The following is a 23,531-nucleotide window of genomic DNA, read 5'->3' as shown; positions in this document are numbered from 1 at the left end:
GCAGCCAGATGGGAGAATGTACAGTTTAATCACTACAATTTCCTCCCACATTTGACCTTCTTAAAAATTTTGACGCGTTCATTCTGAGGCAAAAATATGCTAAATTACTGATTAGAAACCATAAGATATGTCAAGGTTATTTAGATAGAGAAATAACGATAATTTCTAATCCGCTTTTGCGGTTAAAAATCGAAATTCTCCACTGTTTAGTTTAAAGTCTAGTGATAAAACGAGGGCTCATTCGTGTGAATCACTGGGTTGTGCTGCCAAAATTAACCAATGATAACACTCCACGTTGAGCACGTGATCGTAATTAGCCAATCAACGCAAGACACGAGCTCTGGCCGTGGGAAGTGCTGGTTGGTTTTGAACCCATTGAAAGCTGCTTCTACTTCCTTCCTTCAGGAGTTTTGCACAGATTTTCGTACTTTTGCTGTCATTTTCAGCTGTGGTGCCTGGTTTTCAGAACATGGGGAGCAAAACGTTTCTACTGAGCCTGTTAGGCCTTCTTCTAATTTCTTGTAAGTGTTTTAACCATTCGATTTTGCTTTTTCACCCCTTTTGCATGGAGAATTTTTAAGTTTCGAGCTATTTTAAAGTTATTAGCTGTCGTGACGAACGAAGACCGGTGTACAAACTCTGCCAACATATTTTTATTTAAGGGTTAAATGGTTGAAATCTGTTAGTTATCTACAAATTTTCTTTCTTTCTCTCCAGTTATCCGTTTCGTTTCACCAAAAGGGCACACCGACGTATTTCTATTTCAGTAGTTTATAGACCTCGCTTTAATACTAGCTCACGTCTTCCGATCTTTTAGTAGTAAGACAGTCTGCTAACTAAGCACTTACTTAACCTTCATTTAATGCTACCGTGAATTTATTTCTTTCATGGTATTATTCTACAAAACTGTGTTGATGACGTTCTGTAATTTTGCAAATAGGCTGGTGTATTTTTAGTGTATTAAATTAATGAACTGTTTGTTACAAACTTCAAGATCAATTGAAAATTCTCAAAAAATCCTTTGACTTAATTTCAACACTAGATGAATTACTTTTTGTAACGGGTATTTAGACTCTAACTAGTGGCTGAACACCTTGCAGAGCGGTTTCCAGAACTTGAGTAAATATGGTAAATTTCTTTGGGCTAAAAAAATTGCAACTGGTCATCACTTTGATTCTGCCAGTTATTTTTCTTAAATAGTATTTTTCGTTGTAAGAAAGTACCTTTAACACAGTAGTTTATTTCCGGCATTTGTAAATTTTGAAAAATGTTCAATCTTATATGTCAAGATCTGATTGGTTGTTTTGCTTAGCCAATAATATGTAGCCAGATAACAATAATACATGTAGTCCTTTAAACCACTTCAAGGCAAGTGATTAAGTTTAAAATCACTTTGAATATTCTGTGTTATTTTATATACAACTCAATAATTATTTAAAAGAAATTTCGGGGTAACAAAACTTCTTTAAAAAGAAGTAATGATGAATTTTAGTATTTTCCTGTGAGTGAATATTTTTTTCATATCATTAAGCAACATGGGTGGTTTAGTTCAGATAGTTTACTTACCCTGTTTATTTAGTTTTGGAAGTGTAAAGGGTTTAATCCAGATGTGTAATTTAGTAAATGGTTGCTGACACTGTTATGTGTTTACTGACATAAGTCAATCATATATGTTTGTGATGTCTGAAATAACAGAAGAAAAGTTACTCATTTGAATCTTTTCCTCTGTGGAAGCTAAGTATGTAAAGGCAGGTAGCTATATTATACATTTGCAGTTTAAACACATTTAGTTAGCCTTGTTACTGGGGTTCTTTAATTGCATGTAGTTTGTACTAAATAATGTTTTAGTGGTACCCAATCTCCAAAGGCAATATTATTTTAAATAAAGTTACATTGATGGTATGTATACAGAACCAGGTTAATAAAATATGGTTTACATAAAAGACGTTTTTACTATGATCCAACAGACTTCCTGAAAGCAATGGCATTCACCAGGAATAACAGACGGTCGTGTTAAAAAAACCCCAGGTGTAACACAAAATTTTCAAGAAAATTAGCTGTTGTAGTCTTCAGGTTTTATTTCTGATCATTTTCTATCAGTGCATTAATTAACATTCCTGCTTTCAATCTTGTTCAGCTCTTTGTTTGGCGGAAGATGAAAAAACAGAAGAAAAAACAGAAGCTGAAACACCTAAAGTGGACGACGATGTTGGAAAAAGCAGAGATGGCTCTAAAACAGATGATGAGACAGTAGAGAGAGAAGAGGAAGCTATTAAACTTGATGGCTTGAATGTGGCACAGATGAAGGAACTTAGAGAAAAAGCAGAGAAATTTACTTTCCAAGCTGAAGTCAGTCGAATGATGAAGTTAATTATCAACTCTCTGTACAGAAATAAGGAGGTAAGATAAGAACCACTGATTTGTTGTTCTTTGTTTTTTTTTTTGTTCTTGGTGAAGAAAGTGATTTGACCAAGAAACTGATGAACGCATCTACATTTTAATTTTTACTGGTTAAGAATTAATAAATTATTGGATGTTACATGTAAGTGGAAGAGAGCAGGTACTTGAACAAAAATGTATAAGAAAGGTCTACTGGTTTTTCAGAGCCATTGCTTTAATAGCTACTGCCAGTTACTGGTACCAGTCACATGCACATAGTAAACCTAATTAACACATTTACAGTGTTATTGTTAGTAGTGGCAGCATTTACAGTTATTGTTGTTACTTTTTTTCTCAGATTTTCTTGAGGGAACTTATTTCCAACTCTTCTGATGCCTTGGACAAGATAAGATTTATGAGCCTTACTGACAAATCAGCCCTGGCTGCTACAGAAGAGCTATCCATTAAGATCAAAGCTGACAAAGAGAACAATATCCTTCATGTAACAGACACTGGTATTGGAATGACAAAGGATGACTTGGTAAAAAACCTGGGCACCATCGCCAAGTCAGGAACTAGTGAGTTCTTCCAGAAGATGACGGTAAGTTTTATTGACAAACACCGTAGGATATTAATAGTGATTAGTCTCAGTCTGTGTATTTTAGCAAAATTTGATAAAATGCCATAGAAAATAACAGTCTTAGAAATTGTGCTACGGTGGAACCTCGATTTAACGAAGTCGCTGGGGACCGACCAAATTTGTTCGTTAAATCGAGGGTTCGTTATATCGAAAACCTCGATATAACGAACTTGAGGGGAAATGACCAAAATGTTCGTTATATCGAGGTCATAGTTAATGATTAATTTTCAACACAGGTGACTTCTGTCACGCAATTCAATGCAATTTTCGTCACCCAGAAGAGCTGCGTTTTGAGATGCAATTCATTAAGCATGGTGGCTTTCAGTAGCAATTATTTTCACTTTTGAGCAAACGCGCAGCTTTTGTTTACAAAAAAACCGACACTTTCAGAGTGTTGATCTGTTCAGCATTTATCTTCTGTCCCATGTTGACATTGTAATTCGTTATATCGAGGTATATTTTACGTTTGGGCTTCCGGATTATGTTTGTTATATCGAAGAATTCGTTATATCAAAGTTCGTTATATTGAGGTTCTATTCCATACAGTTTACTGTAACTTTGATCGGGACATAGAATATCGTTCGTTATATCGAGGACTTTGTTAAATAGAGGTTCGTTAAATCCAGGTTCCACTGTACTCAGGTCTCATGTCATTATATGTATCTCAGCTTGTTAACTTTGACAGTTTTAATACCGGCAAACTTGTGCCTCTTGTATTTTGGATGAAATCACATTGAGAAGCTGAACAGTAACTGCTACTCATCTACTAGTACTGTTGTTGTAGCTGATGTTAACTGTTTGTGTTACTGTAGTTCTCATTGTGTATTCATTTCTTTTTCACATTTTCAGGAGGCATCCACAGACCAGGCCAGTGATCTTATTGGCCAGTTTGGTGTTGGTTTCTACTCTACCTTCCTTGTGGCCGACCGTGTGATTGTAACAACTAAGCACAATGATGACAAGCAGTACATCTGGGAATCTGATGCAGTCTCCTTCAGTATCACTGAGGATCCCAGAGGTGATACACTTAAGAGGGGAACAACAGTCAGGTAAAACAACAGCTACGAATCATCATCATTTGAAGTTATATGATTGTATAAAAGCATGACGCCTATTGCATTACACCAGTCAATTTGCATATTTGCGTACATATTTATGTCTCAAATGATTCACCATTATCAATAGCATTTATTTAGCATAATTTATTTTGCTTTGGCCATGTAATTTTTATCAGCTGGCTGAAAATTTGTCATAAATTCTTTGCAAGTCATTGGGAGTTAATTGTGTGTCCCTACACTTATGCAACAGAGCGAAGTGTTCAGACAGCTTCAACACCATTGAGAACAAAGGAAATGTGGAAGGGGTGTTGAGTGGAGGTTTAAGCCAGTTTAAATTTGTTTCAACACGCGCTCACAATTTTTCAACTTTTTTAACACTGTCATCAAAGTTGAATGACCTGTTTAAATATTCTCAACAATATTATTGGTACAACAAAATGTTGAATGAATGTTGAAACTATTTAAATGGGCCTTTAGAAATACAAAGTCCTCAAACTTTTCTTAGAAACATTTATGGCTTGTCTTCGAAGAACGATAATTGTCTTTACTTTAGACTCTGAAAAGGTAAATTTTTTCTGAGGATCAGACGTAAGCATAGATCTTAAAAATTCACCCTACCGATAATGGCTAGATGTTCCATTGACCATACATTACGTTGATCATATTGCATTGTATTGTATTGTATTGCATTGTATACATAAAAAATTATATTGTTTTCACTTAATATATATTTTATAAGCACTTATTGTAATGATTTCATTATACTGCCTCTAACTGAATAGCTATGTAGGTATATATCTTTTAGCAGTACACTGTTTTCTTTAGCTCATTGCACTCAACCTTTAAAAGTTTTGTGAATGTTCTCTTACAGTGTTCATCTTAAGGAAGAAGCTCGTGACTTCCTGGAACCTGAGACAATCAAAGACCTTGTGAAAAAGTACAGCCAGTTCATCAACTTCAACATCTACCTGTGGACAAGCAAGACGGAGGAGGTTGAGGAGCCAGTTGAGGAGGATACAGCAGAGGACAAGAAGGCTGAAACAGCTGACGAGGACAAGAAAGAGGAAGAGAAAGAGGAGGGCAAGGAAGATGAGAAGAAAGAGGAGGATAAAGAGAAAGAAGACAAGGATGACGAGGCTGAAGTTGAAGAGGAGTCTGAAGAGAAAGAGAAAAAGCCTAAGACCAAAAAGGTATGTACAGTACCACATACTCTTGTTTGCGTCATTGGGGAGTTCTCTGTTTATAACAAGTGCAAACTGAAACCTTTCTTAAGTAAAACTGCCTTATGGTTTTGGGAGAATCTCATACATGTACATGTATGGGAAGTTTTCATAGTACCATGGCCCCATCACTGGTGAGAGATGTCAGGATTATATTCTGATTAGTTTGTGTTGTTGACTGGTTAGTACAAGGGTGAGTTTCTATCCAGCAAAGAGGTGATGGGTCTTCACATTCACACTTGTAGATAGTCATTCAAAAAAGTCTACCTAATCTTTTAAACAGTCATGTTTCAGAGGATGTGCCACAAAGCTCCCTTTCAACTTTTCATTTGTCATGGCTGTTGACTTATTTTATTCCCAGTTAAATGACATACAATATACATGGCGTGAGTTTCCCTGTAAGTGTAGCATCTGTCCAGTAGGCAGAATGTGGCTTGTGGGTTCATCATCATCATCATCATCATCATCATCATATCTTTGTTTACCCTCGGATTTACAGAGGTAATGCAGCTAATATCTCCGAGCATTTACCCACCCAACCATGAGAGTATACACACAAAGACCAGACCACAACACCAGGGACTACATCCCCTACCCTTTGCGAACAGTGAGTGGGTCCCACAGAGTTATTTATAAACAAGGGTTGTGAGACGGGGCCTACGGTTTATCGTCCTTATCCGAGAAGACTAGAAAGTCTAACCATTTGCAAAGACCAGACCACAACACCGGGAACTACATCCCCTACCCTTTGCGAACAGTGAGTGGATTCTTTAACGTCCCACAGAGTTATTTACAAACAAGGATTGTGAGACGGGGCCTACGGTTTATCGTCCTTATCCGAGAAGACTAGAAAGTCTAACCATTTGCAGACGTTAGAGCAAAGGCAGCACTCTCTCCTCAGTCATTTAAAGACCCTGAGTGTTGGTCCGGCCGGGCTTTGAACCCACGACCTCCCGCACGGTAGTCCGGTACTCTACCAACTGAGCCAACCGGTTGGCGGTTAACTGGCAAAACTATTTACTGACAATTACCACATTTACACACTATATTGTCACAAGTACTCTGATCACTCATGCTCTCCTTTCTTAATCCTACAGGTGGAGAAGACAGTTTGGGATTGGGAGCTTGTCAACACTAACAAACCAATCTGGACAAGGAAACCTAAAGATGTCAAAGATGAAGAATACAATGAATTCTACAAATCGTTTACCAAGGTAATTATTTTGAAGTTGACTGTTGTCTTTCAGCATTTCTCCATGATTGATTGTTACATGGGCAGTCACACAACTGCAGTTGTGTTTTGGCCCCCCAAGAGCTCTTGGTGTGCATTTTTAAAACTTAACAAAATCTTTTTTTAGCAAGAAAAACTATTGCAAGGCCAGTCTGGTATTTGAATAATGTCCAACTGGACATTTGATGGTTAGCTGTTTGTTGTTTTTACTATAATAAAAATTGTATAATTTCTCACTGTATTTCTGGATTATTCCTTTATCTATACATGAACATGAGCAGTCATTTTACTTTGCTAAGAAAGATAAAAAATCTGTAAGTTAAAAATTAATTACTTGTAAGTGCATGTAACTAAAAGTTCCCCCAGTTCGGTGATTAAATAACCAACCTCGGAAAGTGCATTCTTGAAGTCACTCAACCTGTTGACAAGTGCTATCCGAATTGTGAAGTTCAAGATCTTCTTCAAAGTTGTATTACACTTCTCAGATAAATGTTGTAATAAGTTGAAACGTAAAACTGCTTCTTTGTTGTTGTTTCCACATTCTAAAAACTTAAAGCAATACAAGGGTCAATCCCTAACTGTGGCTTGGCTAGTGCAAAACTCTTTCTGAAAGCCACATGGGACATATAGTTTTTAAATTATTTGTTTTAGGACTCTGATGAACCTCTGGCCAAGACTCATTTTGTTGCTGAAGGAGAAGTTACATTCCGGTCAATCCTGTATGTACCCAAATCTGCCCCTCACAACCTCTTTTCTGAGTATGGCAAGAAGATGGACCAGATTAAGCTGTATGTAAGGCGTGTCTTCATCACCGACAACTTTGAAGACATGATGCCCAAGTACCTGTCCTTTATCCGTGGTATTGTGGACTCGGATGACCTGCCACTGAATGTCAGTCGTGAAACTCTTCAGCAGCATAAACTGTTAAAGGTGATCAAGAAGAAACTGGTGCGCAAGGCTTTGGACATGATCAAGAAGATCCCCAAGGATGAGTACATGGAGAAATTCTGGAAAGAATTCAGCACAAGGTATTTGTCTTTTCCTTGCTGATACAGCTGTAGTTGGCAACAAGGGCACTAGGTGGACAATTTTCTCTTAAACAGTAAATATAACCTATGAAATTATAAGCAAACGTTTGACTGTGGTATCTTGAGCATTTGTGTGCTGTGTAAAGTGAAGTAGTTTTCATGAATCAAGGGCATGTCATTGTGGGCTGATGGATTAATTCCATGTTAGTCAACTGATCCCCCAGACTCCTCAAGTGAACATGAAAATATTTTTTGACACCATGTACTGTATCTAGAATGGCACTTGCAACTTGCTTTCTGGTCTGTGTAGTCAAATCACAGAATACAGTTCTAAGTATTGTTGACTATTTTAGTATAAAGCTGGGTGTGATGGAGGACCACTCCAACAGAACTCGACTGGCCAAACTACTGCGATTTTTCTCCTCCAACTCTGACAAAGAGATGACAAGCTTAGCTGAATATGTTGAAAGGATGAAAGAGAAACAAGATGCCATCTACTTTATGGCTGGAACTAGTCGTAAGGAGGTAAGATTTGACTGTTAAAGTGAACTTGATTTGAGAATACCTACACTTGTAACCATGGATCGCCATTACTAGGCTTTTTAGGAGTCGGAGGCTCTGTGCTACTCTTGGAAGTCCATGTATTATTACTGGATTTTGATTGCGATATTTTAATTTGTTGTTTAATTAAGATGGACAAAAGGATAGTATTGCATACAAAAAAATTAAATAGGAATGTTAGCTTGGGGAGGCTGTTCCTATTGCTTTTTTTGGTCAGCTTGGCATGGCTCCCCGTTGTGTGTGAGAATGTACACCTGTTTTGAAAGTAGTCAAAGACCTCACCCTTCAAATGTCTGCTCATTTATTTCTGGTTGTATACTAAACAAGTCAGTCAATTTAATGCTTGAATTGTTTTGCATTCTGTAGGTTGAGAACTCTCCATTTGTGGAACGTCTACTTAAGAAGGGTTATGAGGTGCTGTTCCTGATAGAGCCAGTGGATGAATACTGTATCCAGAGCTTGCCTGAATTTGAAGGAAAGAAATTCCAAAATGTTGCCAAAGAAGGACTCAAGATTGGTGAAGATTCTGAAAAACAGAAGAAGAAGCAAGAGGATCTGGAGAGCACATATGAGCCCTTGCTTAAATGGCTGAAGGATGATGCCCTGAAGGAGTTGATTGAAAAGGCAGCAGTCTCCCAGCGTTTGGATGAATCACCTTGTGCACTTGTAGCCAGCTCATATGGTTGGTCCGGTAACATGGAGAGGATCATGAGGTCACAGGCATATGCCAAGAAAGATGACCCCAGTAATGAGTAAGTACAGAGCTGGCGAAGCCTGCATGGTGAATAATTATTACAATGTAAATTTCCAGTGTACATTTTATGCTACTACCCTTTCTCATGGCTGAGGCTCCTACTTGGCACATGTTAGTTAAGAGTAGCAAAAGTGAACTGGCAGTGCCCGTTAAGAGCAACTTGAATACATTGATGTAGTTGGTCTAATTGTTGCTGTCAACATTCTGCTGTAATTTGGTGGTATACGTTTGTTTGTACAAACCAGGGGCTGAATTCATGGTACCATCATACCATTGGCTCCTTAGCTAAGGTGTCTTTAGGGTGTTGTGCAAAATCTTAGAGCTCATTGAAGAAAATCATTCCAAGGTGTGACACTGCTGTCTAATCAGTTTGTTCATTCTTTCTTTAGGTATTACGCCAACCAAAAGAAGACACTAGAGGTTAACCCCAGACATCCTTTGATTAAAGAGCTTTTGAAGCGAGTGGAGACTGACAAAGAAGACAAAACTGCCAAAGATCTTGCCCGTGTGTTGTTTGAGACTGCTACTTTGAGATCAGGTTTCATGGTCAAGGTAAGAAACGTGGAGCAAGCCTAGGGTTATATTTGGAGATAATAGCCTATTATCTCCAAATATAACCCTAGGCGTTTACGGCAAACGCCAGGCTGAAATTTTCTCTTTGATAAAAAAACAATGAAGCTTTTTTGGTTTAAGCTTATCAGGCCACCCAGTCAGCGACAGCTATTAAGCAAACACAAAAAAGAGAGAAGTGAGTACAAGAAACTCAAGTTTATGTATTTTAAGACAAACAGCGGCTTGACGTTTCCCGTTTAGTGTCAGCCGTAAACGTGAAGCTAAATCTCTCTACAGTCTGCTATCACTGGTGCCATTTTGTTAACAGCAGTTCTGATCCTGAATCTCAGAAACATTGAAAATCCTTGGTATTTATTTTGGTGTGATAATGATGATGATGATTTAATGTTCTCAATTATAGGACTCACAAGACTTTGCTGGCCGCATTGAGCGCATGCTCCGGCTCAGCATGGGGGTGGATCTAGAAGCCACCGTGGAACCAGACGAGGAAGAACCAGAGGAGAAGGAAGAAGAAGAGAAAGAAGAGGGAGAGGAAGTAGAGGCTGAGGTTGACAAGGAGGAGGAGAAAAAGGAGGAGGAATCAGAATCTGCTGAAGAGGTAGCAACAGGAGGGTCAGAGGAAGAGATCAAGACGGAAGAGAAGGAAGATGAAGTTGAGGTAACACAAACTGATCAAGGATTACTTCGTACCTTTTATTGTGTCTTTGGGTTTTAATTATTTATTTCATTGTTAACGGTGATGAAAATTAAACCCCAGAAAAGTAATCCATAGAAATTAATTGATTTTGAAGGTGTTGCTCACGTAGATGCTGTAGCAGAAATGGTGGGAACCACACACTGCTGATCTGGTCATTGTATCTGTTTTTAGCAGTTGAACTATTTTTGTACTGGAAGTTTAATTTTCATTTTCTGTGCTGGTGTCATAGAATGTCATGAAAATTTCACTCTCAAAAACAGGTTTTCCGTAAATTCTAAACTCAAAACAACGACATAATTTGCGTAGTTTTCATTGGAAGGGTTAGTTTTTGAAGTTCATCCACAAACTCAAGAGTTACTACCTCTTTCCGAACAATAAAATAGCGCTCAATTATTAATTTTTCAATTAAACAGATGCTGGTTTTCATACAGGGGTTTGAAAGTTTCAATGGTATTGATTCCTTTTTGCAGACTCTTTACAGTCCCTTATTTTTCTTTTTGATCGTCTTCAGCCTTTTGATCCAACAGCCCCTATCTTGCTTAATGTTGAGCACAACCTGGGGAAATTACAAAAACTACGGGGTGGGGGGGGGGGGTGTGGACACCCTGACAAGGGACTGGTCGGTACTTTTGCCAATCTCTCCAGATTGCGTTCAACATGACAAAGCAAGATGGTTGCTGTTTGATCAACACAAACATCGCAGGGAAACATAGGGGTCTGTAAACAGGGTGTTGAATGTGCTTCTGTTTTTATTAGATTAGGGCAAACCTGTTGCCTAAGTGTAGTGTAGTGAGGGTAATGTTGCTTCCTTCAGACCACTTTTCTTGCAACCGTCCAACACACAATTCCAGCCATTGCAAGACTAGTTACATTACGAGCCTGTTTAAGTAAACATCCAGAAACTATCAAACTAAAACCTTGGTTTGTTTTATGTTTTAGGGAGAATCAAAAGAAGCACCTGCAGAACCTAAAGACGAACTATAACAGCTCAAGAACAGTTTAGTTTAATAGACTTTATTATTGCGGTGCCTTCAAGACACGCTTGCTTTCAGTGGTTGTACAAAAATAAGGTGGCCATGAGAGACCTCTGACAACAAACGCGTATTTATAACATCTTGAACGATAGTATATACAGGTGTGTCTTTGTGAAGCTGTTCCATTTTTACGTCATGCACCAGCATTTAGATTGTTGTAATTTTCTTCACAAAACATCTGAGCTCCAGAAAAATCGATTGATTTAACATGGCCTTTAGCCTTCTTGTCTGTGTTTTCCCTTTCCAAACTGGCTGTCAAATTAATTGCATTCTTACAAAGAATACTTTTAGGCGAGGTTAATAAAAATATTGTTTATACTGCACTGTCTCATTTTTTTCTTAGTAAAATATATTTATTGACAATTGGCCATGTCCAAGATGCATCTTGCCACACAAGGCCACCCCCCCCCCCCCAACCATTTCCCACTGTGGAAGCTTTAATTTTTGGGTGTTCATTTTCCTGAGGTTCAACTGAAAGGAAAAAACAGCGATGTTGATCCCACCAGACATTCCTGGACAACACTGCCTTTAATTGTTCTTCGATTAAATATGGAAACGCGAAAGCTGTAAGATTGTGGCGTTACTGTGTCATGTTCCCACAAAAGAAGTTCCCCAGATGTTGTTTTGGAATTTAAACACTTTCACCTGTGAGTACCGCATTGAATCTTGAGGTCCTTCGAAACAATGGTATCTCTTCCCAAGATCCTCTCTCCTTTCAATCCTCTGACGGCGCAATCTGATTGGGCCCTGGGAACGAGGTTGCTAACATACTGGTTCATTAGGTGACTCAAACATTGCATGACGTAAATTCTCACCAAAAGTGGGAGAGCGGTGGGGAGGAATGCGCAGGCTTCACCAGCATCACTATGATGCACTTGCTTGACGAAAGTCAAGATAATTTCCTAGAGGATGTCTTTGTCAATGAGCGACTTCTCAGGCCTTCCAGTGCTAGTAGTTCTTTTTCTTTCGCTGTTCCTTTGCCACTGAATTTGGCAGCCACATCTGCTGTTTCCAAAGACATGAGAGCCCGCCTAATTAACTTGGTTTCCCTGTGGTACACACCTTGTGTCGCTGTTCTTATGTCTAGTGCTCGTTGAAAAAGCAGTTTTGCTTCTCTTGTGGCATCTTTTGTGCCCTTGGCTTGAAGCAGTTTGCCTGAAATTAAGATGGGAGCAAATAAATCTGGAGGTTATTTTTTCTGCACACAACACTTGCTACATATATCACCTACACTGTACATACATGCCTTCAGACATGCTACACTTGTTACTTACATAGGTACAACGCTGACATAGTTTATTGCTGAGATAGGATACAATATTAATGAAATATTTAGAAAGACAGTACTACGTATCCAGACGTAGTGAATCAATAGAAATCTATATCGGAAATCAATCAATACAATCAACATTAATCACCAAAAATTATTGATATTGATGGAAATTGGTAATCGATAACAATCAACCTCGCAGAAAAAAAATTATTATCGATTTATAATTGATAACAATCACTAATCCCAAGGAGTCCTTGTAGGAGTATTTTATTATTTTCCTCCATCTTAATGCACTTAACTAAAATTATAAAAAAAACTGTTTTTGTTTATTTTGCTTCATATATTTATGGCATTGCTATAGCGAGACTAGAGGGTTGCACACTGCTACTTGAGCCGCAACTTCTTCTTCTTTGAACTGTGCTGAAGCTTAACATCGATAAAAATACCAAATTATTTCAGTGTGTTATTGTTCTTCAAGTATCAGCTTGCTGATATTTGCATTGCATATCCACAATTGAATGACTTCATAAAACCATAGAAAATACACGTGTCAATCAGTTCTTTAACTTGTAGAAATTGACAAAAATAGTTTCCGTTAAAAATGGATGATAATCGATAACAATTGATAAACCAGTCCTTATCGATTCCAACTCGCAACTTTTTTTCTTTATTGATTCCTATCAAGTGGTATTGGAAATCAATATCAATCACTTGCTATTGAGTGCTATCGATTATTGATTTATTGATTGACTGCGCCTGGTCCACATACAGCTGTTTCGGCAAAGGCTGTCCAAAAAAAAGCGTAAAAGCGTACGCAACAATGATGAAAGGTAGTCTGGGAAATACCTAATAAATTTCAATAAAAGCTCAGAATCCATATTTCCAACCATCTCAAGTCTTCGCTGTACGGTTAGGCAATATGAATTCTGAGTTTTTATTGAAATTTACTTGGTATTTCCCAGACTACCTTTTGGCATTGTCCCTACGCTTTTTTGGACAACATAACTATACTACAATGGAGGACAGATCTCCTTGGGACAGTTGCTGGAATCCTTTCAAATTTGCGTGTTTGATTCTCCCTGTCATTATTATGACCCTTTACCTACAGCTCCACCCTCCCCCCTTCCCCTAGGCAATGTTAAAAAGATGTTAGCAAACATTGACATTTATTTTGCTTGAGTAACGTCTGTCCAACCCTCCCAGTTCAACATTGTTTGGGAGAGAGGGGGGAATTACTGCAAAGTTTGCTGCCATCGCGTTGACTGTCCCAGCACTTTCAGCCCGCCTTGTAGAAATATCCCTCATATACACACAGATTATGAGGGTCATCTACTCGCAAAAGGCTTGGGGCTTAGCAATAACCAGTACTAAACTACAAAAACTTGAGAGAAAACTGAACATCAAATTTCTAGTGAAGGCTGTCACTTCTATATGTACAAATCAGGCAAACTGTTCTTAGAAGGGATGTGTTTTGTAATGAGTTCTAATACTTTACTTTAGCTCTTTAGCAGGATAAAGATGGCATAGTTTTGGGTGATTATGAAATATGATCTATTTGCCAAAAATAATGCTACCAGTGGGGTTAAAAGCAACTAGACAAAGCCGACAGCACAAAACCTTACATTATTTATTAATGGCCTGGACATGACAGCATAAACACTTATAACTTATGACAACAGCTTGAACTCTAAGTCGCGACATGATTATTTAGACTCCATGTTCCAGTAGTTCAAAGAGTGGACAGCTTTATCAATTGCATAAAACTGCTATCCATTGTGCTCTGGGTTAAACTATCCACAGGATCAGCCATTGTCCAGGACCATTGCTATTGTGAAAATTCATCATGCCGCTTCCAATTGCATTATGGGAAAATCGCGTCACTGTAATCTGCTGATACTTAAAAAAAAACCTTAAAGAATACATGAAAGCCACTCCAGTGACACAATACTAACCAAGCTTGAACAAAGTGCTTGCGACCAACAAATGTGACGGACCTAACAATTCCTCGCGCATGTGCAAGGCCTGACGAAACATCTCCTCTGCGGCTGCCACATCCGGGGTCTCGGTATTTTCGGAACATGCAAGCGAGGCCAATGCATCATATATCTCGGCCATCAGGGGATGGGAAGAGCCGAACCATTCTCCTCTCATCTTGAGAGATTCACGGAACAAACACTCTGCATCTTCTGAGCGTCTTTGTTTTGCTGCCAGTAATCCCATGTGAAAGTAGACGCTGCTCTGGCCTAAAACACAAGAAGTCTTTGAAACCAGTGCTAAATATGACAACATTTCACGAACTTGTCCCTTCAACTTTAGGGAATTGAAAACAAAAAGGAACAGCACCATTTCGACATATCTTGCTTATAAGTACTATGGTTCTGAATACTAAATTAAAAAAGACAATAATTTTCGACCTTGGTCATGAAATAAGGAAGATGTATTGACATCTACTGATTTATTATTATACAAAAACAACTTTCCTTTCTTGGAGGCATTTCTTGCCATTAGCGAGAGTATTCAAGTGAAAGCTACTAAGTTGCACTTTCTTGTAGTGCTATTAACCTTGCTGAACAAGATTTAAAGCTACTCATCTTTCATTCAAACATTATCTACTGAGCAGTACTTTCCGGTGGTTATCATGCTGTACAAAGTCTTTTTTTTTAGCTGCTGAGCAAGTAATGCTCTTGAGTTGTGCTGCTTGTTGTTTTAAAACTGGAAAATGAACTGTGAGATTTTTGTTTCTTTCAATAGTGAACTTGGGTGGTATTTTAGGAGGGACACTGATGAACATCATTCTTACAGTAGAACCCTACCTTGTACGCTCCTTCCTGTTATGATCACTTTGGTTCATTCATGCAGTCGTTTTTCAATTAAAAAAAAAAAACTCCATTCAACCACCCATTAAGTAAAATTGTAGCATTTTAATTCCAACTGTTGATTTATTACATACCAGCAAAATCTTTAGCGAGTTTCATGTGCCTCATAGCCTCATCCAAAATGGTGCCTACATTCTCTGTATCATTCTCTTCTGTTCTTTCTTTTCCTGACTTTGTTGGTGTCTTGACTCTTCCTGTCCGAGTGGAGGGACGTGATCGGCCTTTCACTTCCAGTGGGAGAGACACTTCGTTTGGTAGATGGCACAATGCGATTTTATCCAGAATGCGGCCAATCAAAGCTGCATGTTCAACCTGCAAGGCAACAGAATACAAGTCAGTAGAGCTGTTAAGATTATGTTCACACTTTACAAACTGCTGGCTTCTGTTCCAGCAAGAAAATCATACTGGATAAGCCTCTTGCTCAGTCACATTTGAAGCGCTGATTTTGGAAAGATTTCTCAGCTGCAACACCACTTTGGTCTTGATAGTGGGCTCCAGTCTTGAAAGTGTGGCACCTTAAAGACTGGAGCTACAAACAGTAAACAGTAAACTTTACCTTCTACATGTACAAAAATTGGCAGCAATTATGAAAAACTCGGTGTCACTAGTTTCTGTCATCTTGTTCACGTTATACTGGTTTATTATTGATCCATTTATTTCCGTGCGCTCCCATTGGAGGAAACATGTACTAATGTGGTACAAAATTGGACAGTGGTTATCAGACTAGGCACTCTGCCAATTTTTCCATAAAAAATAAACAAAGAAAGGAAGTCACATTTTTCAGGTCTTAGCTGATTTTAGCCAATCACAATGTAATAGTATCGAGTGGGGCATTTGCTTATTGGCAATCACGTGGTTACAATAACTTACATTGCCTTTTTTGTCTTTTCCACAACAAAACGCCGGATCATAACATAAATACCTGTATATTGCATGAAAGATCATCCACAAAAATTTCACAGTTTTCCATGACACTTTGCTTCTCGACCAACTGTTCATTTTTTGCATGATCTTTCCATCTCGGGTATTATCTTCCAACAAACCAGCCTTCTGGAGGAGTTTACTAAATGATGTGAACAAAACTCTTTGATTGCCCATTATCTTATTAAAAATAACTTACAAATTCTGTGAAAAGCTTCTCGAAGGTCCTTCCTGTGATATTAGGGGAGTGAGATGGTTCTTATTTTTGAGTCTGTGGATGAAATCCTGAAGTGTGACCATTCAAATGAAAGCTACTGAGCTACTGTTGTTTATTATGCTGTACAAACATACTTTGACTTTGACCAAATCAATGACAAGTAAGGTGTGACCATTCATAAAAATGTCATGTGGTGGTATTCGTTTTTAAACTTTCCTACTTCTGAAATTGTGGAAAACATTCATGGGAGCTGCTTACCGTGTCTGAAACACGTGTCATTTCACTTGCAGATTTCACAGCACTGTTAAACCAGAACACCCCCTTGCTCAGCTCAGACAGTTTGAGATACAAATTCCCCAGGGACTCCTGAATGTCACACAACAAGTAAATATCTTTGACTGACACTACAGGGTAAGCCATCTTGTATGCACTCAGAAGAAGATTTTGTGCCTTTATGTCGTTTCCGTTTTCTGCAAGAAATTTTCCGGCAAAGTAGTGAATGAGTGCCACTTCAAGCTGAGATAAATGTTCGTTGTCTCCTTTTTGGCAGAGTTCGTCAATGGCCGATAATTCTGTTGCCTTAGAAAATGCAGATGCCAAAGCTTGCTCCGTTGATTCATTTGTGTCCTTGTGCAATCTCTCTTCAACCTTGATGGCCATCTGATACAGCAAATCTTCAGGCTTGCGACCTTTCTGTTTCAAAACACTCCAGTAAGACAACAAATCGCTTTTTCTTCGCTCTTCACTCTTCATACTTACAAGCCTTATAAACACCCTTGGTTCGCAAATAGTTTTACTCAGCGCTTCCATGTTTCCGCCCATGTAAAGTTGCCATGGAAGCTCATCAACCATACGCCCAGAGGAGGGTTGTTTGGAAAAGAAACTGGAAAGCACCGTATGACCCTGCTGCTTCTGTCGTTCCCACGTCTCTTGAAAGGGCAAAATAGCACGCTCCTGGGATGGAGAAGTCAGGTTGCCAAGCAATGCAATTTCCACTGCACCACGGGCAGACTCGTGAGCAAAAGTTAACAACCCAGAAGGCAGTTCAATCAGCGCATGTTCCGCGGTTAATCGAAAAATTTCCCAGTGTGCTCTAGTAACTTCATAGTTCCTCAAATAGCCCATGATTTTCAAAGCATCTAGAACCTCGCCTTCAGATAGTCCCTCACGTGATAGGGCAAACAGCCTGAGGACGTCAGCAACCCAACCACTATTCATACGATCACGTGACACCTGCGCCTTTATGGCGGGAACAGGGCTACGGGAGACTGCTGGTCGCAACCAGCCATAATCGTGGGTCCAGCGGCGAAAAATCAGACTCCACAAGTCGAACAATGTTGAGGCGTGAGTATAAGAATCTAATAAGCTCTCTGCATTCTTATGAGCAGCCAAGATGCGCAATTCACAGGCAAGAGCAACGTAAAACAGCGGCAAATGTGCAAGACTGGAAGACGTGATCTTGGACATTCGAGCTGCATCTAAGAACTTGTAGTTGGAACCCACATATTCTCTGAGCAAGTCATTCTTTCCTCTCATATCAAATAGACGCGGTACATCAATACAGTATGCATCCTTTCTCTGTGAGAGTGCTCGGTAAGTGATGTCAGCTTTAGTTGTTGTTATGATAATTCTACAGGACACAGGAACAGAGGAAGGCAGCCACTGCATCTCTTTCACTACAAATGCTGCAAGATCCAAGGCGTGGCCCAAGTGGTTTGCTCCGTCCAACACAATGACCGATGAACCTAACAAGGAAAGTAACAGACAATTTTTCACTCAGTGATGGTCAGTGTTAAGACCTTAAGTAAACTGTCTGTAATATGAGCTGAGTAACTTCCATGTCTTCTGTTTTGGTAATATTTTTTAGCATACTTTTAGGCAGTTTATGGCTCTTAGTCCCAGTGCACCTCTCTTTATGAGTGTTGTCCCAAGTAATTAAAGTCATTAAAAAACAAAACAAAAGAAAACAACAACAACAAGCACACAAATGCATGTGGTCCATACTAATTGATAAAGTTTTGTTCGCCACAGCAAGAAGACTATTTTGATGTGCAATTTTTACGAACGTTTTGTGCCAAACTTGAGTGCTGTTTTGGGTCACTTTTAAACACGACCATTCCCAAACTTTTTGATTACAGTTATAGTTTACACTATCACACTTTTGTAGTGTTTTCAAAACCCTCACTAAGTGATGACACTGTTTGTCAGTCCGCTCTTCACGTTACCTAAAGAAATAGCAGCTCTAAATGCCTCTGTTGCTCGAGTGAAGTCACTAAGATCTTGGTTGTCTGTGAGGTCATCAGGGTCAGATTCAAGGTACTGAAGTCGCAATTCACTTGTACAGCGGCGCATGAAGTTAGTGATGTCATTACTCCCAGAGTCAGAGCCAACAAAATGGGGAATGGTGACTACATGGGGATGGCTGGAAGTGAACTGATTGAGCCAATGTGCTATGACTGTAGACTTCCCACATCCACTCTCACCTGAAAAATGGAACAACACTCAATAAATGTAAACACAAAAGATTGCAATCCTTTCTTTGGAAAATAATACTTATATATGGCATTGTAAACAGTCTGCAAAATAGATAACGTTCACATTTACATGCATGTTAAGTCAAGAATGGCTGCTGTGGGCATTTCTTTAATCCTCAATTTTCTATCATCCTGATCCTTTCTACTCAGTCTGCAGAGAGGGACAATCCAAATGAAAGCAGTGGGCAATTGGCCTTTATGCAAGAAACAGAGGTAGTGAACCACTACAATTCCAGAATAATTATTTTTTTCTATTTTGACCATTGAAAAAGTATGTTAATTTGAGGGTGGTATTTGATAAAGTAATTTTTCCATCTCACATCCTGATGATTATTGTTTGACGTAGAAAGAATGCACACCTTATACAGATTGGGGTCGAGACTGTATGGCCGGACAACATTGTTTGAACAGATGGATCTTGGGACGCATATGTGGCGTCCCCCACAGATTTTGAAGGGGCAAAGGAGAGAGAACCTAGTGACATCAAATGCACTTGCTAATCTGTGATTGTTACCAGTTTATTTTATATACACTGTCTCTAAGCCTCTGAAGCTATTGCTATTGTTCAATTGTGTGGTAAAATTACATTTTTTTATGTAGCTTGATCCTCTTGCAGAGATATGATCCATCAAGCCTGTATTCCGTTGCAAAAAATTCATCTTGTCTAAATTTCCTGTAACATTTTTTCAGTGACTTTAGCCAGTGCTTTGCATGTGCCAGGGTAAATTCATGTGTGATTTTCAGTTTGCATTGCCTGACCATTAAAAAATAGCATGTGCATGACGGCCATGATGGAGCTTCTTGGAAGTCTGACTTATGACATGCATTACATACCAGCTAACACCAACACAGGAGGCAATGTCTCCTTCTCACTGCCAGGCAGACTGGTCAGAAAAGTGCCAAGGACAGCTGTTGGAATGACCATACTGGACTTCCTCTTGATTCCCTGTTCCACTTCAGCATGAAGATTCAATACTTCTACAATCTCTCTAATCCTAGGAGTCCTTACAAACAACTGACGTCGAGTCATTGCAAAGGCTTCATGAGCAGACCACTGACGGAACACCTCACAGTCTGTGTTATGGAATATTAGTGGATTGATTGGTGGATAGAGGAGATCTATCACCATGATCCAATCTTTCATTAACAGCTCTCCAAGCTCTTCAAGGGTGGTGAAATGACGGACTGGCAATTCTTGAAAAGAAAAAAACAATTTCAGTATCATTAATTTAATGCCCAGCTATCTAATAGATTAAACAACCTAGCTGACTTGACATGATCAAGCTTTAATAAAATTATTATAATCATGCTTTATCAATTTTTCCAGGCATAAGACAAACAGGCTGTTTAGTATCAGTCAGAGCTGCTGCTATGTTTAAGTCAGTCCTCAGATGGATGCTAATTAATGCCTCCAGGGACACACCAAACACAAGTGACTGACTTAAGTGATTTGAACTGAAGCATTAACAATAATGTTTCATGTTAGAAAATCACCAACTGTGTACTGCACAGTTATTTTAATTTAATGGAAACATTATTTCATTAATTCATAGCTCTTTCATTTTAGTCATTTGGAACATGGCCATTACCTGCATGAATGATGACTTTTTTGATCTTTAAAATAACCACTCATGTATTTTTTATGAGAACCATGATTATACATGTAAAAATGCTTTACTTTACCCACCTGTGTCAATGGTCTGTTGTTTAAGTTCCCTCAGTTTCCTTGCAGCGTATTCACTCTCAGGCTTGTAATGGGACAGAACACTGTCTTCCTGAGATGCTTCAACTTCTTGAAGCTTTTCTTCCAGATGTGAAGAGTTGCGGAAGTAGAAGTAGCCATAGTCGTACTTCTTACGAAAAGAGGCTTGCACAATCTCCAACTCAGTGATGCTGTTATACCTGAATTTCACACAAGAATGTGAGGTTGGAGATAACAGTTATACTATCTCAATATTTTTTATAAGAAAATTAACCAGATGAATCAGGGTGGTTCTGTGTGTGAGTGACTATTGCTTATATCTCCAGTTGTAACTTCACTGACAGAAATGTTACCAAGCAGTTATAGGCCGCCAGCTAGCAGAACTGACAATGAAGTTATTGGTTGAACACAAGACTGAAGTGAATTTCACTGGATGAGAAAGAGATTTTGACAGGCTTGCATTATTTTAACAAAAATAAATAAGAGTGAATCACGACCTTGAAGGCAGTGCCAAGGTAAATGAACCACTATAATAAAATTATTTATAAATATATTGGTTCATTTATACCTCTGCACTGACCATAAAAACAACTCAAAATTTGCTGTGATCCATGAATATAAGGCCTACTAAGTGTGACCAGTGATCTTGCTGGTCTTCAAGGCTGTGATTCATGAATCCAATAGGAACTTGAAACCAGAAAACCAACTAATGGCTCAGAAGGGCAATCACCTTGTGAATTCATTACAGAGCTCTCTCAATATATTAATCAAGGGTCAATTGAGACTTTTTTTTAAACACATTTAAACTTAAGTCCTGATACACAAGACTGTTCTTGTGCATTCGTTCTTTTAGCTTGAGCTATGCATTTCTATAACTATAAAGGCACTGTGCCTTTCTCTAACAGAAAATGTATCACCAATTAAGTACATGTACTAGCCTGCTAAAAACTTAATGTAACTCAAATCATGTTATCAATATTTTCCTGCTTCCCTTGCAAAACATCAAAAATGCATGATTTATGAAATACACTACAAAATATTTCGTGATTTGAGGAAAAACTGGCTCGTGATTCATGATTGGGCTCCCCCACCGCCTCCCCCTAACACACTTCCTTTTTACTACTGGCCCTGTATTCTGTAGTTTGAGGTAACTGAATTGTGACAAGTTGACAACAAACTGAAAGACTCACTTTTAATATATATAGTTAAACTAGGCTCTACCTGTGCTTATTTACTTTGAAATCTTAAAACCTTACGAAGAAAACAGTTCTAAACCTTTCATTGGACAAGTTTTAGCTTGGTGTGAACAGACATGCAACAACCAGAAGCGAAAAATATTAATAACCTGTTGTCCTCTTCAAGCACCCAGTCATATCCACATGCTGCAGCCGTTTCAAAGTTTCTGTCAAGCCATTCCTCTGTAGCTGAGTCTTTGATTTCGTTCTCGGCCGCTCGATGTACTCCGTACCTGTCCCCCAGCAGGCAAATGAAGAACGGAGCACAACGCCCAATGCTATCCAAACACATACGAAGAACGTGCTCGCTATTCTGTTGTGATTGGCTTTTGTTCCAACGTAGATCTACGGGAATGAAAGACGTTCCTCGCTCGCGGCATAGCTTGTTAAGTTGAGGGAAGATCCGCTCTTGCAAGAAGTCTCTTTCCGTGTGAAAATCTTTAAAAGTTGAACACACGAACGGTCGAATTACCTGCCTACGAGCAGCTTGGCTCCTCGCTGCAGATAAACTTGATCCGTCCCGCAGTTTTGGCATTGATTTCGAGCAAAAAAAAAACCGAATAGGGCTACATCGATAGTAATGTTTTAGCGAAAAACACGTACAGGTAATCCTGTATACTCGCGGCCTTTGTTCCGTCCGAAAACAAAACAAACTGAAAACTCCAGGAGCAACAAGGAAATGTTAATTTTAGCACAGGAAGAACTGGGTACTAGTGGGAGCCAGATCTCGTTCCCAGGGTCCCGTCCGAAATCTTAACCTCCATTCATGTACACACCAAAATTCGTGACAGAAAGCTGAACCATTGGCATTGACATAGGGTTCAAGAAAACTTTAACTTATGCTTTAATTTGTGCTAAGTCTGTAGTCGACAAAAATCTAAAAGCAGCTTTTTATATGAAGGACTCAAATTTCTGCAAGGCTGATCGGACTGCGTAGAAAACTTAACACGACAGCGACATGATAGAGACCAAACCGAGAATCAACAAATGCGGCAACCGTGGACAGCTGTTTGGCTTCGTCAGCACGGTGTAGCACAGCAAAAAGTAGAACACCAACGCAAGTCGAGTGGTCTACCAAATGCACGTGATTTCAATAAGCAAGAAACTATGACGTGGACGGATGTCTGAATTTGGGCCCATCCGAAATCAGCTACCATGAGCATTTGGTAGACCACTCGACTCACGTTGGTGTTCTACTTTTTGCTGTGCTACACCGTGCTGACGAGAGCCAACCAGCTCGAAACAGCTGTCCACGGTTGCCGCATTCTGTTGATTCTCGGTTTGGTCTCTATCATGTCGCTGTCGTGTTAAAAATAAGTTTTCTACGCAGTCCGATCGGCCTTGCAGAAATTTGAGTCATTTATATTTTTGGCTGATAAGATCTTTTACAGATCCTGCGTATACTTGCAGCATTTTCGTTGGGCGGTTCCTTACTTATTGTTTGCTTTTATGAAGGAAACAATTTGAAACTGTGTTTAGCTAAACAGCTTTTAAACGTGTTTAAGCCTTGGTGTGAATGGGGCATAAGTTATTACTGCGCTTTCAAATGGGGCCAAAAAACTAGGTAAGAATTTAACTGTCTTTTTATGTATTAATTT

General features: G+C 39.0%; 2 protein-coding genes across 2 annotated transcripts; one reads left to right on the top strand and one right to left on the bottom strand.

Annotated features, from left to right (window-relative positions):
• The first annotated feature begins 358 nt into the window (after positions 1 to 358).
• LOC146449131 (endoplasmin-like) lies at positions 359 to 11,496 on the top strand. The gene is made up of 12 exons (XM_085101980.1): positions 359 to 521; positions 2,138 to 2,400; positions 2,738 to 2,980; positions 3,869 to 4,068; positions 4,949 to 5,267; positions 6,395 to 6,511; positions 7,180 to 7,556; positions 7,910 to 8,081; positions 8,484 to 8,869; positions 9,261 to 9,423; positions 9,845 to 10,102; positions 11,081 to 11,496. The coding sequence occupies exons 1-12, from the start codon at positions 470 to 472 to the stop codon at positions 11,123 to 11,125; spliced, it is 2,595 nt and encodes an 864-aa protein (XP_084958106.1). The 5' UTR covers positions 359 to 469; the 3' UTR covers positions 11,126 to 11,496.
• A 395-nt stretch (positions 11,497 to 11,891) lies between these two features.
• LOC146449130 (tetratricopeptide repeat protein 41-like) lies at positions 11,892 to 22,615 on the bottom strand. Its single transcript, XM_085101979.1, is given in 9 exon segments — positions 11,892 to 12,072; positions 12,074 to 12,330; positions 14,401 to 14,691; positions 15,399 to 15,636; positions 16,721 to 18,207; positions 18,688 to 18,945; positions 19,831 to 20,190; positions 20,684 to 20,898; positions 22,044 to 22,615. Coding segments are annotated over 9 exon segments (3,564 nt in total). The 5' UTR covers positions 22,469 to 22,615; the 3' UTR covers positions 11,892 to 12,039.
• Between the last annotated feature and the right edge of the window lie 916 nt (positions 22,616 to 23,531).

Source organism: Pavona decussata, unplaced genomic scaffold (genome assembly GCF_977016875.1).
Source record: "Pavona decussata unplaced genomic scaffold, jaPavDecu1.1 SCAFFOLD_638, whole genome shotgun sequence".
NCBI classification, from domain to species: domain Eukaryota; kingdom Metazoa; phylum Cnidaria; class Anthozoa; order Scleractinia; family Agariciidae; genus Pavona; species Pavona decussata.
Note: the sequence above shows the minus strand (reverse complement) of the source record. Positions and strands in the feature narration are given on the sequence as shown.